At 42.0% G+C, this 15,616-nt stretch overlaps 1 protein-coding gene across 5 annotated transcripts in view; it reads left to right on the top strand.

Moving 5' to 3' along the window:
* Positions 1 to 8,318, top strand: part of LOC121865764 (zinc finger protein rotund-like) — a 166,193-nt gene extending 157,875 nt beyond the window's left edge. For all 5 annotated transcript variants that reach the window (XM_042365314.1, XM_042365313.1, XM_042365315.1 and 2 more), the window contains one exon: positions 6,194 to 8,318. In XM_042365314.1, coding sequence (XP_042221248.1) covers positions 6,194 to 7,198 — 1,005 coding nt within the window. In that variant the 3' untranslated portion in view covers positions 7,199 to 8,318. The remainder of the gene's footprint in view (positions 1 to 6,193) is intronic.
* Positions 8,319 to 15,616: the final 7,298 nt, after the last annotated feature.

Raw genomic sequence — 15,616 nt, 5'->3', positions numbered from 1 at the left:
ATTGAACTATTTGTGTGGGGATCTATACACAGGGTGGGAGGGGGGTGGTAGTAAGTGCTATAATGACCACCATTATGTGGTAGTTTAGTGTAAATTATATGGTAAAATAGTCACTGATTTCTATCCTCGGCCATCAACTTTTTTTTTTGAGAGTCTAGTGAAGGGTAATGGACAGGTGAGCAGCAAGGTGTGTGGTGGTAGATTCCCCTTGTATACTGTACATACAATGATGCCTGTACCTTGATCATAACTAACTAACAACTCGCCAACACTTATCATAACTAACTATAACCTAATCATATCTAAATTTTATTATTCTTTATAAATCCATCTATCATTTCACGTTAGATTATAATAAATAGACGTATCTATAATCATATTTGACTAATTATTTCATATAACAATATATAGTTTTAACTATAATCTCATCCTACGTAACGAAAGGTTCATTATACTTTAAAATACCTTCATTATACTTTTAATCTCACCTTCGTCAGTTCTGCTTTGATACACAACTAAAAATAATGAAAGGAAATAGATTTGGTTTGTTTGCTTTCGGCAGGAGTTCCCCAGCAATATGATCAACAGCGTTCATATTCCGACACCTTTGGTCCCACGATGGTAAATTATCTTCTTATATATATATATATATATATATATATATATATATATATATATATATATATATATATATATATATATATATATATATATATATATATATATATATATATATATATATATATATATATATATATATATATATATATATATATATATATATATATATATATATATATATATATATATATATTTTTTTTTTTTTCTATATTATCACTCATCTAGTGTTTTATATACAATGATCTGGGATATATTATTTCTCTGAAAATGAGTGCTTAAAAGTGTAGCATTAGTTTCATATAATTTCACATTTTATATTTTTCCAACTGTTGTGAATTCAAGGAGCCATTATTTCTCACTTGTAAAGATATAGTGTGATTTTTTTTTATATGTACAGTAGACCTGATAAAAATCTCATGATGATATGGTTTATATCCGATCTGGTGGGTCAGTTTCCCGTCTACCAACAGAAATAACAGCTCTTGGGTGATCGGAGGCGGCTGGAATTTCCCGAGAACAGACGAGGGGTGAGAACGTCCCTGAACCACCCACCCTCAATCACTTTCCTCTTTCCTACCCCCTCCCAAATCACCCCTCTCATAACCCCCCAGCGTCACCTACTCTCACCCCTCTCATAACCCCAGTGTCACCTACTGTCACCCCTCTCATAACCCCAGTGTCATTCAACTCCCCTCTCAACCCCTAACGTCACCCTTCACCTCTCTCAACTCCACCGTCGCTTCTTCCTATTATATGATCTCCCCTCCCTTAGCTTCCTCCCTCTCCATGATTCTCTCCCCCAAGCATTACCCCCAACATCCCTCCATTAATAACCTCCCCCCTCCCTCCCTCCCCCTTCCTCCCCCTCCCCCTCCAGCATCTCCACGTGACAGTGATCATGTCCACCTGTGTCAGACCCTCTATTCAGTGTACGGGATTATCCTGGTCACCCACCACCTCCCTCTTCCTTTTCCAGTCCTCCCACGACCCCTACACCATGTTCCTCTGCCCCTCCTGCTTCCTTCCGTAGCTCCTTGACAATGTTAAGTCTTCAGGAGTAAGAGGAAAGAAATTACTTTTGATATTCCTTCTTGTCAGTCTTTCTCTCCTTGTAACTTTTTATCTCTACCTCTCTGCCTTTCTTTCCCTGTCAACATCTCTCCCATTCTGTCTTTATTCTTCTCTCTCTTCCTCCTTGACCCTGTTCTCATCTCTGTCTCTTCTCCTCCTCTACCCACACGCCCCCTCAAGGACGGACAAACGCGGGGTCCGCCTGAACTGCCACGCTGGGCCTGTGTTTAGCTGTCCCGGCCAGAGGTCACAATGAACATCTCGCTCCAGGTCTCCAGTTACCCATTGACGCCCCTCTATACCTCTGTCCGGTGTACTACACTTAGCCCCCCCCCCCCAGAGGCCTACCCTTCCACTACACTTATACCCTCCTATGACTATCCTTCCATTACACTCATACCCTTCCATTCCACCGATACCCTTCCACTACACCTCTAACCTGCCATGACTACCCTTCCAATACACCTGTACCCTTCCATGACTACTCTTCCACTACACCTCTACCCCATGACTACTCTTCCATTACACTCATACCCTCTCATGACTCCCCTTCCATTTCACTCATACCCTTCCACTACACTGTTACAATTCAATTCAATTCACTTATACCCTTCCATTACATCCATACCCTCCTAGGCCTACCCTTCCGCTACACCCATACCCTACCCGCCCTCCTACCCTTCCAAGAGCCCACTCCACTACCTCATCCCTTCCCAGGCCTACCCTTCCTTGTGTCCACATCACGACACACACTCTTTCCTGTTACTTCGTCTCATTCCCTCTCCCACCCTCCCTCCCTGGACCTACCCTTTCCATGGGAACTCACATTTTTTAGCATTCTTTTAAAACTATTTTTTTTAGCCCCGAAATCCATATGGGAATATCTGAGAGGGGGAGGAGGGGGGTCGTGTGACTGGCCACCACACCTCAGGGACCAACACGTCACGCGGTCGCTGGATGACTCTATTTGTTGATGTTTCTGTCGGACGTGAAAAGGAAAAATACTTAGTGACATAAGTTCTGTAGTTTGTAGTATTTTGAAGAATCTTTGTGTAATCAGAAAATAACGTTTATTAATAACGCCCACAGACTGTCAAGATGTCATTCGCTATCAAAAAAAACAATATATGAGTCATTGGTTTTGACAGCACAGTTGTTTTCTCATTATTCGCGAGTAATAAAGTATTTGAGTAACTTTTGTCGGTGTTATTACTCGAGTCACCAAGAACTACCTCGAATTTGCTTCCGTTTATTTATGTCTCTGGGTATCAAGAGTTAATAATGTTATTTTATCGCCTCTTCTTGTGTTGTTCTCCCTCTGATGGTTAAATATCATTCGTGTTAAATAAATATTTTTTTTTAGATGTGCAAATTGTTAAAAATTCATAATTCTTCCTGACCGTCTTCAGTGGAATAGCAAACCATGGATTCGATTAACAGTTGATAAGGACTAGATGCACTCACACACACACATACACACAAACACGTACTTGTGTGCATGTATTTTTTGCGTGTGTATTTCTGTTTCCCTCTGTATTTATATGTGTATCTGAAAACTATACATCAACTACACTGGTCAGCAACTGGTAAAGACCGGAGCCAACACAGATGTGCGTGTGTGTGTGTGTGTGTTAGGAGGGAGGAGGCTAGTAAGGCTGGCTGGCTGGGCCGGCCTACACAATCTGCCCATCCATCCCCTCTCCCGCCTCACATATTCACCGCCATTGAAGCAACTGGCCGCCCCTAAGCTGCTTTTCAATCCTAATCAATCCGCCTTATTGCACCCTGGCTGGCTGCTCCTTTCCTTCGTGGAGGTCCCGCCCGCCTGAAGGACACTGGCGGGGGTCATATGAGCAACCGTTGCTTGTGTATAAACGGAAGAAAAAAAAGGATTGATTTTTTTTTCTGGAGTTTATATTCACCGTTATATATGTATATATATATATATATATATATATATATATATATATATATATATATATATATATATATATATATATATATATATATATATATATATATATATATATATATTTTTTTTTTTTTTTTTTTTTATCGGTAAGGATATTAAAAGAGATGAATTAATTTGCAATCTGTGGATGAATGGTGGTGCCCTTCATAGCTTCCCTCCCCCCTTTCGTACGCTTGACCCCTCTCTTGTGCTCTTTTCTTTTGATTCCTGGGGGCCGGGGCTTTGGCTGCTTTTGTACATTTCTTCTTTATGTGCGGTATTACCCATTGTTGCAGTCTTTTTTAGCCAATAATTTATGTGAGAAAATTGTGAGCTCGGATGGACAGGTACGTCAACAAGAGGGACCGTATCGCAGCAGCTGTCCTAACCCTCCCTCCCTCCTCACGTCTCTTCCTCTTCACACTTTTTATTCCCCTCTCTCATCCTAGCCCATCCTACCTCATGCTAACTCACATACGACACTTTCATTTCCTCATGTGATAGTGACCAAACTTTTTTTTAGAGAGAAAAAAACTCCCCAAAAAGAAACTTAAAAAAATCACACCCGCTTAAAAAAAAAAAAAAAAAAACTCCGCCGAGCATTTGGCAACATTCGCAGACTTTTACGGTAGCCTTTTCATAACAAGAGACGTAACCTTCAAGGCTGGGGTGTGTGCCTACCTCACCCCTAGGCTATAGTACCATAAGTGTCTTATCCTGCTGGCATTTAAAGGGCGGCCTACGTCAACTGGGGCTTTATTTACTCTGGTGGTCTTGATGTGACCAGGAAAACGCTGCACATTATGGGGCTGACCACGTGGGCTCGCACACCCATTTTTCATCTTGGATTTAGAGATATCCTTCCTGTATCCGCTTTTTACTCAGACACATATACTGTATATAGATACATACATACATAAGAATCAATCGTTTTTTCTCTTTATATATATATATATATATATATATATATATATATATATATATATATATATATATATATATATATATATATATATATATATATATATATATATATATATATATATATATATATATATATATATATATATATATTTATATATATATATATATATATATATATTTATATATATATATATATATATATATATATATAAATTTTTATTTTATTTTTTTTTTTACTTCCTTTTCAACGACACCACCTTCCCGCCACAAGACTTGACTTCATAAAACGTTATGATGACCCAAGTGGTGGTGATCACCTCCGTCGTCGCCAGCCTGTCTCCCCGGGCCGCGTCTACCCCAAAAGCAATATCTTCTACCATCCTTTCCCATTAGATAATAAAAAACCGTTAGGAAGCTGCCGACAGATCCATATCCGTCGTGGTTCCTCAAGGGTTAAACAGACCTACCTACCTACACCGCCGACCAGCCATCCCCTACCCTGCCCTCTCAGGCCGCCCACCGTAGTACTCAGCCCTTTATTCCTTCACCCTTCTCACCCCTTAGGTCTACCCTGCCTCCTCACCTCTATTACGCCTGCTTAGGTCTCTCCTGTTCATTTTTTAAGGTATAATTTGCTTACTGATGTCTGCACCGTTTGCTTAGGTCTACTCTGCCTGCTTAGGCCTATAGTTTCTGCTTAGGGCCAACAGTGTCTGCTTAAGTTTACTCTGCCTGCTTAGGCCTTGTGTCTACTTAGGTCCACAATGTCTGCTTAGGCCTACAGTATCTGCTCAGGTCTAGCCTACCTCCTCATCTCATCTGCTTGATCAGGTCTGCTGTGTATGCTTCGGTCTCTGTGTATTAGAGTCTGGTCTGCTTGATAACATCTCAATGTTTACTTAAATTAACTGCTTACGTAGGTTCTTGTAAGTCCCTCAAGTAGTAACACGCACAGACACAACACACGCACACACATCTTAACCTGCCTAATTTGCGGCATCACTTTTGCACCAATCATAGCTAACGCACCAGAGTTACGCCGTGTTTAATTGGCGGTGGGGCGGGTTGAGTTGGAGTAGCGAGGTGTTCTCGGACCAGGTAATAGATGGGCGCGGCGGCGGAGGTGTGTGTGTGTAACCCCTGCCTGTTACACACAGCGGCTCGGCGGCCGTTCAGCATATAAATGGTTTCATTGTAGGTAATTACAGTCATAACATTACAAAGCGGGCGTTTAGCGTTTATGGGGCCATTCTTTAAGGTAAATATTAGGGTATTTTTAATTTGTAAACAGGAGTGGTAATGGTACGCTCCCTAGGGACAAATTAGAGACCCCTCTGTGGTAATTTATGCTTCGTTGACTCCTGCCCCACGGGACTCAATTGCTGGCAGCCACAACACCTGCTGCTTATAGGCCGCTGGAGGGGTTACCTGTAGAATAATAATGCTGAGTGATTGATTTTTTGGTGACAAACTGTGTAATATGTAGGGCGGTAGAGACATTACATTTTAATTTACTTATTCTTATTAACTCATCTCTGTGAACACACACACACACACACACACAGTTATTGCACCTAAAGTAGCTACTCTGCAACATCTTTCTAACAGATTGTTTCTTTTTTCCAGATCTTCGGGAGTAAGGCTGACCTGCAGCTCCACACTCAAATTCACATGCGGGAGGCCAAGCCTTACAAGTGTTCTCAGTGTTCCAAAGCCTTCGCCAACTCTTCATACCTGTCTCAGCACACACGAATCCACTTGGGCATCAAACCCTACCGCTGTGAAATTTGTCAACGCAAATTTACGCAGCTATCCCATCTGCAACAACACATCCGCACTCACACGGGAGACAAGCCCTACAAATGCCGCCACCCAGGGTGCAACAAGGCCTTCAGCCAGCTATCCAACTTGCAGAGCCATTCTCGGTGTCACCAGACGGATAAGCCCTATAAGTGTAATTCGTGCTACAAGTGCTTTGTGGACGAAGCTTCACTCTTGGAGCACATTCCCAAACACAAGGAGAGCAAGCACCTCAAGACTCATATTTGTCAATACTGCGGCAAGAGCTACACCCAGGAGACGTACCTGCAGAAGCACATGCAGAAGCATGCTGAACGACCTGACAAGCGGCCTTCACTCTCAGGCCATGGACTACGGCAGGATAACCCTTACTGGCCCAAGCCAGACACCACTGCCCTGGACTCCATGGACGGCCGCATGTCAGAGACGTGTCTCCAGAACTCCCTCGACCCAACGCGCCATTTGGTCTCTCGCGAGCACCTCGACCCACGTGCTGAGGAACTGCGCCACACTCCTGCCCACATGCCTGCTTCCAACATGTCCTACGACGCCATTGCCACAAAGACGTCGTCGGCATTTACGCCGATCCAGACCAGTATGTTGCCCATCAGTGGGGGGACACAATTGTCCATGGCGGCGTCATCTTCGCAGCGTTACTTCCCATACGAGCCCATCAGCTTCCCCAAGACGCACACACAAATGCCCTCCATGGACGTAAAGCCCAATCAGTTCCCCAACCAGCTCATCTCGCTCCATCAGATTCGTAACTACGCCCACCAACCCACTATGAGCTCCGACTTGCTCCTTAAGGACAAGGGTGTTACTCAATAGTGCGTCGAGTGGACCGCAGGCCACATCCAGGCCCCGATGTCGACTGGGAGTGGGCCGTGTACGGCGACCCGCGACTCAGGCGCTTCCCTACGGTGCTGGGGCCGCAGTGTGTGGACCGAGCCGGTAGGAGGGGCTGAATACAGGGTATTGATGGCACGGGGCAGGGGCACGGGAGAGGGCGCCGCCTGGCAGCAGCAGTAGCAGCTGTGGCCACCACTCCCAGTGAGAGCCCAGTGACGAGTTGTGATACGTGCCCGGTGATAGCTGGACGAGGTCTGTAAGACAAGTCGGCTGACTCTAAGGAACGCTCGCTTAGCAGGGAAACGTTAGTGTAAATGTGCAATAACCACACTAAACGCAAGAGGACACTCGTGTCGCAGGAACTGCTTCTCACGTATGTTTGTAAAGATTGCTACTGTTAAGGACTGGCCGGTACGGTTGTGGAGGTGTGAGGGACTGGAGAGGAAAGGGGACGAGTGGAGTTGAGGCGAGGTGGTGGTAGTGGAGCTCTGGACGCCCACATGTAGCACCAACAGCATCAACAGCAACAAACAGCAGCCAATGCTGTCCCGTACAAACCCACCAGAATACAGTTCACGTTCCTCTTCACTGTTAAAGTGAGCAACTCTCCGATATCGTGATAGCTAAACAAGCAATACTGTTACTAGTTATGGTGCCTTCCACCATCCATCGAAACCCATAGGTTCCTCCAAACAGAATTTTACTTTGACCGTAGCACAAAACATCACTTCTTTTATTTTCAACTGTATACGGGATTTTCTACGAAAATATTGTATTTTTCATCTTTCTGTTTCCTTAATCATGTCACTACTTTACTTGTTTCTACCAAGCGTCCTAACTTGCTCAGTGATGGCTGTTAACTCAGCTATTCTTTTACAAATTCATTAATTTCCAAAGGAAACATTTTCCTTGTGGAAAGAGTCACATCAATAACTTCACTGAACATGCCAGGACGCCAGTATCTTTCTTCAGTATATCCTACCTCTAAGAATAGACGGTTCCAGATGACATTGTTTTCGATACCTTACAAAGTTTGTGCCAGTTGGCCCCCTGTCCTCGGGTCTCTTGGCCCTGGCGTCTGGCAAGGTCTCCCCGAGTCCCCCAGTGTTTGGATAAGGACTCCTACACCCTAAACCTCGTTGCCCACGCAAGACTGCCCAGCCTGCTCGCGGGCAGTACTAACCTCCTCCATCCAGGAAGTATACGATTATTTCTACGTTATGTCTTGTGTGTGTATCAGATAAAGTCTGAAGTCTCTTGTAGTTGCAGGTTTCCCATTATGAAACATATGGGTCTTAAGAAGAGCTTCTGGCAGACTCGAAAATAATGTGTGTTTTTTAAAGATTCACTTTAGATACTGTAAGTCTATTGTTTTTGACAAAACCAATGTATGAAGCCAGTTTAACGGCTTGACATTCGGAAGACTGTAGATTTGCTGTGAATCCTGCCAGGGGTTCACCTGTTATGACCCTCAATTCTCAGACCTCACTTGAGTCGACTTTGTAAAGGCAATCAGGGGCCAAGCATCAAAACTCCACATGTTACAGTATTCAGCACTTGTCTATAATCTACATTCTTCCGCCAACATTTACAGGTACTTTACACTTTGACTTCAGTCTCTAAGGACACTACTTTTGTATGCTGCAAAAGTTCTGTATTATGCATGGGTAGAAGGTTATGAAAAGTACTTAGTAGGGTACATAGCTAATACGACTCGTTACTCTGTTTCCTTTTGTACTTACGAATATAGGGAGTGAAATAATAGGATAATGTTGGTTCGTTTTCTATATATTTGCATGGATAATAGAATGTAGCAACATCTTCTGTCGTATATAATATGAAAAACGTGATGTTCATAGACAAAGGAGGTAAAAGAGTTGTTCGAATGGATGAATGAATGAGTTTAGAAAGTCTGGAAATTCTACTCCTGCTTACTGCCACGCACGGTAAGCATTGCATACTTGGGGCCGCATTATTGATGCGCGCTGTAAGATTGGGCTGTTTTACTTAAGGTTTCCGAGCTTTTACATCAATTTGAAGGGATTTCAGTGATAAAACTTTGTGACTTTGTACTTTAAAGTTTTTAAAAAAGTAAAGAAAATTATGTTAGCCACGGCACGTTGACTACAATAATCACCCTCTGACAGCCTCCCGGATCTTCAATACGGCCCTCAGATTGTCAGTGATGAGTGATATTTTGTACAGTAGCCGCAGTGAAGTCCAACCTCCCCAGATGATATTACTGTAAGTGAAACTATACATCAAAATATGTTTGCTCAACATAGCTACTTGTTCGTTTGGCACGTTAACAGATGTTTGTGTTATTGTTAATTCAAGTGTTGACTGTTATAAACGGCTCATAAAAGTCACACTAAAGTGGAGCTCTCGTGTTCGTCATGGCCAGTTTTATTCTCGCTGATGGGATTTCTAGTGGATTGGAAACACATACTCGTTCGAGTAGTGTTAACCAATCGGAAGGAACCTCAGCATGGATAAACGGTTGTGCTTTCCACGAAAATTCCTCTTCTCGGGAAGCCTCAATATTGCTGAAGGTCCAGAGCCTAGAGTGTATTCACGCAGGAAGACAATTGATTAGAAAGTCCCTGTTTTAGCATCCAGCGACTCGAGTTTGCTCTCCAGTCTCTGTGCTGTTAAGTTTAACTCCTTGAGTACGATGACAAATGCAAGTGCTATAACTAATGTTTGTCAGGATAGACGTCGTGTATAGAGGTCTAAGTCCTGACCTGCGTCAATGTTGAGTTTGATTCTCAATTTTTTCCGTGTCAAAATTTAAGAATATGTCCTCAGTTATGGCAAGTGTTGATCTAGTGTCACCTGGTGTCCACACTAAGGCTCTGGACGGGCAAGGCTCACCCGCACGTCCTCGCAGTATGGCTGAAAGCTGCGTGCATGGCTTACTGAATCCCCATGAGATTTTTGTTGGGTAAAAGAGTATCATAATTGATGTAAACTCAGTAAGTTCAGCCCTTTTTTATTCAGTTCTCTTTGCCGTTCCTGGCCAAGTTATTTTTGTTTCCGCAAATCCCTTTGTACTTGTCCGTTTTCTTCCCTGTTCATTGTTATTCTTTTCATTCATTTCCTCTCTCTCTGTACGTTTCTTGTCTCTTGTCCTCGCTTATAGCTATCCTCAGTCTTGGCGGCCTGGCCATGGTTTTGATAACCTGGCCACACGATCTTGGCAGTCTGGCCTGGATAAGGATAATCTTCCTCAGCGTCTCAATTGCCCCGGTGCGGCTCCTAGGTGACGTTTGTGTATCCAGCTTTGGGTCCGTTCATTCATTAACATTTCCCTCGAAGATTTATGTAATTTTGCTTGAGAGCGTTATTTTTGATGTTTAAAGTCGTTATATTTGTATTTTTGTTATTGACACAGTTTAATTGGGAAATTAACGAGGCGCTTTGAAAGGTGTGATATTAATAAGCAGAGTAAGAAGGCCAGTAGGATGCACTGCCCGCTAGTCCGGAGGGAGTAATGTTCAACTCACCCTAATGGTGCGCGTCAAGCCGCTGTGGGGAGGCTGCGGGTTCTAGTTGCAAGCTTCAGGCCACCTCATGCTCTTTACAGTGTGTAACGCTGTCTAAATTGTGTAAAGTTAGCCCCGAAGTGGTCTAATCCACCATCCAGCCCCTGGGTGGTCTAGAACACCGCTGAAGGTGCAGGAGGGTGGAGATTGCGGGCGGTGCCGGGCGCTGGAGTTGCTGGAGGAGGCCGCCCGGGGCCCCTGTGATCACACGCAGTTGTTGTGTGTTCCGGTGCGGAAGTGACAAGGGCATCTGATGCCAAATATGGAAAAATGATAATCGCCTTCATAAGCGCGAATTTAGGATAACTGGGCTTTCAGTCTATCGTTTGTATCATGGATTGGTTAAAGTAGCTGCCCAGGAGGACCCGAAATGTAAATAATGCAGGAGTGAGTGTAGGCAAGTGTGCATCACGTGCACGCTGCTGAGTAACCTGAGTGTGTTAATCTAAAAAAATATTTGCTATGGTGCTGCATTCGTGTTCCTGGTTGGTTATCATTTGTTATCCAGATGTTGCATTTTAGTACCAAGTTTACCGTTATTCCACAAGTTTCCGTTATGTAAAAAGGGGGCAAAAAAACAGTCTCCTTTAGCCTGTTGAGAAAGATTTCAAATGGTTTCGTTGCCCCTACTACGGTAGTGGAGTGTAGTACAAAGTAGGCTGAGTAAGATTAAGCTTAGATATAACATGTTAATTGGTGGAAGGATCTTTCTCAATGAGCACAACAGACCCAGGATTTTTTTTTTATTACAAAAGAGGTGGGTGGTACAGGGTCTAGCTATGACCTCCAGTATCCATGACACTTGGTTAAGTACGCATGTCCCCCCTTACGTGGGGACCATTTTTACAGGGTATTTTATTCTATACTGACTCTGTACCCACCCCACTACTACCTCCACCCTCGGTTATCTCGCTATTAATACTGTACGTCAAGCCGACACACTTCGTGTTGCCAGGGATCCTGTTCCCACTTTCTGTAGTTATAGCCACTTTCTTTTGTTTATATCCGTTTTCTTTGATTGCCCATCCTACCCCATGTGTCTCTCCCGCTTGGTCAATGCTTGTTTGCATATGAACGGATGGAAGTTGTTTTACAAGCACATCTCTCTGTAGGTAATATTTGTAGTGATCATAGGCTCTCTTTTCCTCTATCAAATTTGTGATAGCGCAACCTAGTAATATAAATAGTGTTATTTTAATGGGGGGATGTTACAATGGAGATAACCTTGAATGCAGGGGAAAACTGGGCTGCATTTTAATGCACACTGATTGTATTGTAATATAGTAATATTAACTTTTCTCTGTGTTCCTTAAGGGGTTAAAATGGTTGAGCTGTTGTAATGTCTCTGTACAATTATATTTGTTCAATCTTGTAAGATTTAATGATGGTTATTTGTGTTTACTCTACGGTAACAATTGTTTCAAAGGCAAAGTTTGAGACTCAGTAGATGGAATTCTTCTATTAAAAATGCCATGTAACCCAAAAAAGAAAATAAGGGCCTTTTAGTGCATAACATTATTTGTAATTGATTTGCATAACTTAATCCTGAATGTAACATTCTGAATGAAGTTAATGGAATTATTATTCTTAGTGGGCGCAGATCTGCCAGTAACTGTACATTATAGCACTATCTGCAGGCGTGCCATTAGACATCATATTATTTGTCTGTTTATTTTTGTTAAAGTTTTCTTTCCTAGTAAGAACGGGAGCATGGTTTTATGATAGTGTGGATACTATCCCAGATGCGTTTCATTTTCTTTTTATCTTATTTTTTACATTCTATACAATTTCTTCTAATTTTAATTTTGTGTTTTTTAGAATAATTAAAGTCACCCATGTATTTTATTTGGTTTTATTTCTTCAATCCTTTTTTTAATTATTAAAGTTGTTAATTATGTTTATAAAGACAAAATATGGTGCTGGTCTTCGAACTATGCATGGCTGAGTAGAATAGACATGGTGGTGACGGCGGTGATCGTTGGACAAAAGGATACTATTTTGGTATACGTGGTACTGTGATAAGTATGGTTGTCCTAAACTGGTGACTAGACATGGACCCACAAAATTGCACATGGCTACAAGATTTACCAAGACTCCGCAGCCGACGTCGCTCCTGGGAGTTATTTTGTCCTATATTTTATACAAATATCATTTATAGAATGAACTACCAAAACGGAGTTTGACCAAAGTTCCTATAATAGTGAATATTACCCTCAATAACCCCCTCTCCCCTATAGAGATTGATAATGATTAAGCTGTTAAGAGTAATATTAGTGAGCTTTCATTATCCCACTGCCATCGTGTCAACGATGGCCTGCCAGACGTAGAAGCAATTTCTCTACCACCTGATTATTCAAAAGAGATTACGATCCTTCAACGTCCGACAGGCCTAGGCATCATCCACCTGAAGGGAGATCAAAGCCTCCTCAAGCTCCCCACTTTCGACTTTATTAACTTTACTGTAATTTTACCCCCAAAGACAGGAGGAACGGACTCTTTAAGTCATTGCTGGAACGTTAGCAGTTTTAATAGATGAAAATTTTTATCTTTTCAACAAATACTTGGTACATAGATTTCTAGTAATGACTTAGATTTCCACCTTGTTTGCCGTGAGCCTCATTTTCCGTGTGATGTTGAATGGAAAACGAGCCTTAACTAGGCCTCAAGTAAGACTCAAGCGCTCGCTTTCTTACTCAACACTTGAAACCAGTAACTAATCAAAAGATGATTATGATCCTAGGCAACCAATCACAGCGAGATGATTTGTAGTGTGTTTAATGCTGGTTTGTGCCACAGCCTTCTGTAGCCCCAACAGTCATGTGTTAGTCTTCAAGTTTAGTCAAGTGTGGGTCCTGAAGGTAACACAAATGAAGTGTTGAATCTGAAGTGATCGACACGAATACAAGTGTTGGTTTTAAGTGTTTTGTAAGAAAACGGGCGGAAAGGCTGATCCAAACGTCATATATTGCCGCCATGTGAATGTACTCTTGTCAAGGCCCCCGACTGCCCACGTTAACCAAGTGTTACTCAAAAATAATACAAAGTTAACCAGCCTCACATCCCTCGTGGTGACAAGGCTCTGTACTATTAGAGTTAACGTTTGGGTAATCGGAGCTAAAAATTCAAGCTGGTCAGGAAGAGCAGTAGTTGCAGTTAGAGCAGCTACCCACCTGCACCGTATGTTAATTGTGATGCTATTAAATTAAACAAAAATTACTACATATCAAAATTTCTAAACAAAAATGTCTTACATTATAAGAAATAAAAAAAAGATTAAAATGCACCACAGATTACCAAAATTTGGTACAGATAAGCATGAACTCAATGTACTTTGTCTAGTTATGAGCACTACAAGTAAATACTTCTAATATATCACAGGTGCAGGACACTGATAGGAGTGAGATAGTAAAGTAAGGTGGGTAGCTAATCTACTCTGATACAAAACCTGGCCTCAATCAGTCTCTGAATGTTTATACCGTGGACCGTCATGTGAAGCCGAGTGAAAGGTTATGAAAACACGAGAAAAAAAACAAAATATCTAAGTGGTCCCTCATTTCTGTTAGCCAGCGACGAGTCTCCACTTCGCTCTTCTGTCGTGCTGACGCCACCCATGAGCTGCCTGCCACAGCCCCTCTCTCTCTCTCTCTGTGCCGCCACCCACTCCACTAAACCACCTTCAACTTGACGTATTCACGGAAGTCCCACTTAAGTAAATATGTCTTATTCCCTTTCCGCAAAATACAAACTGTAAATAAACTGTTTATGTTAATCATCCCAATAAGCCACAATTACTCATACATTATATCTAGAATCCATGGAGGTCATCGCTAACTACAAAGATGGGTTTGGTGGTGGCTCTTGAGGGATGTGGCACTACAGAGTTGGAGAGGTTAAGGCTAGTGTCCATGTCTGGCGCCAGCACTTTGTCATAGATTCAAACAACTGTATTTGTTCCCCGAAATATTTGTCTGCCCGAGACCCTTCCCCAGTAGATGGTAGTGCCGTTTTCCTCACTATCCTAGAGGTGTTGATTTGCGTTGTTTAGCAGTGAATTGATATTGTCTTCATAGGGAAAATATTTTGCAAGTATTCCTCATAATCTTTTTATTTTCTTTCAAAGCGTTGGGTTTAAGATACAATATTTCGGTAGACTTTTGAAGATTACTGAATATCTGTATACATATGTTGCTTCTAAAATAAATTTTAAACCCATCATAGTAAGTTTTATTCCTGCTGGTTTACTTTCTCTTAAACCCTGTATGTACTCTTGAAGGAAAGTACGCATGAAACAACTGTTGTACCCTACGCATTACACTTTATCTCAACCGATGAAACACTTAACACACAGATCCCCAGCAGACGGTTGTTGTTGTTATAATGATTATTACTACACTTCAACAACGAAAGCCTTTAAGTACGTAATAAGGACAGTAACTACACTTGTTGAACATTAAAAATTTATGAGATAGAACTACGGTACACAGAACTCCCTATATGTTACCCTAAACCATCTGTACCCTCGTTAATGGTATTCTAAACAATTTTAAGCTAAAGGTAATTTAAAAAACAAAGACTCAGCAGTGTTCTCAATAACATTTACCGTTGTCAATGTTACTCTGCGGGAAAACCTGTACTTTGAAGAACCTGTTGCATAGGTCAACAGCACTCTGAAGGTGTACCCTAGCCACCGGTTCTATGAGTATTTTGTACTGTTGCAAACTGTACTCTGAACAAACTACAACACTTTAAACTAACTGATGCTTCCCTGAGACAACCAATACCATATAGTCAAACGGTACCCTGGATAAGGTAATATGAATAAATTATAAACTAATCTAAACTAATATACGGT

This window comes from Homarus americanus, unplaced genomic scaffold, assembly GCF_018991925.1.
Source record: "Homarus americanus isolate GMGI-L3 unplaced genomic scaffold, GMGI_Hamer_2.0 scaffold13495, whole genome shotgun sequence".
Classification (NCBI taxonomy): domain Eukaryota; kingdom Metazoa; phylum Arthropoda; class Malacostraca; order Decapoda; family Nephropidae; genus Homarus; species Homarus americanus.
Note: the sequence above shows the minus strand (reverse complement) of the source record. Positions and strands in the feature narration are given on the sequence as shown.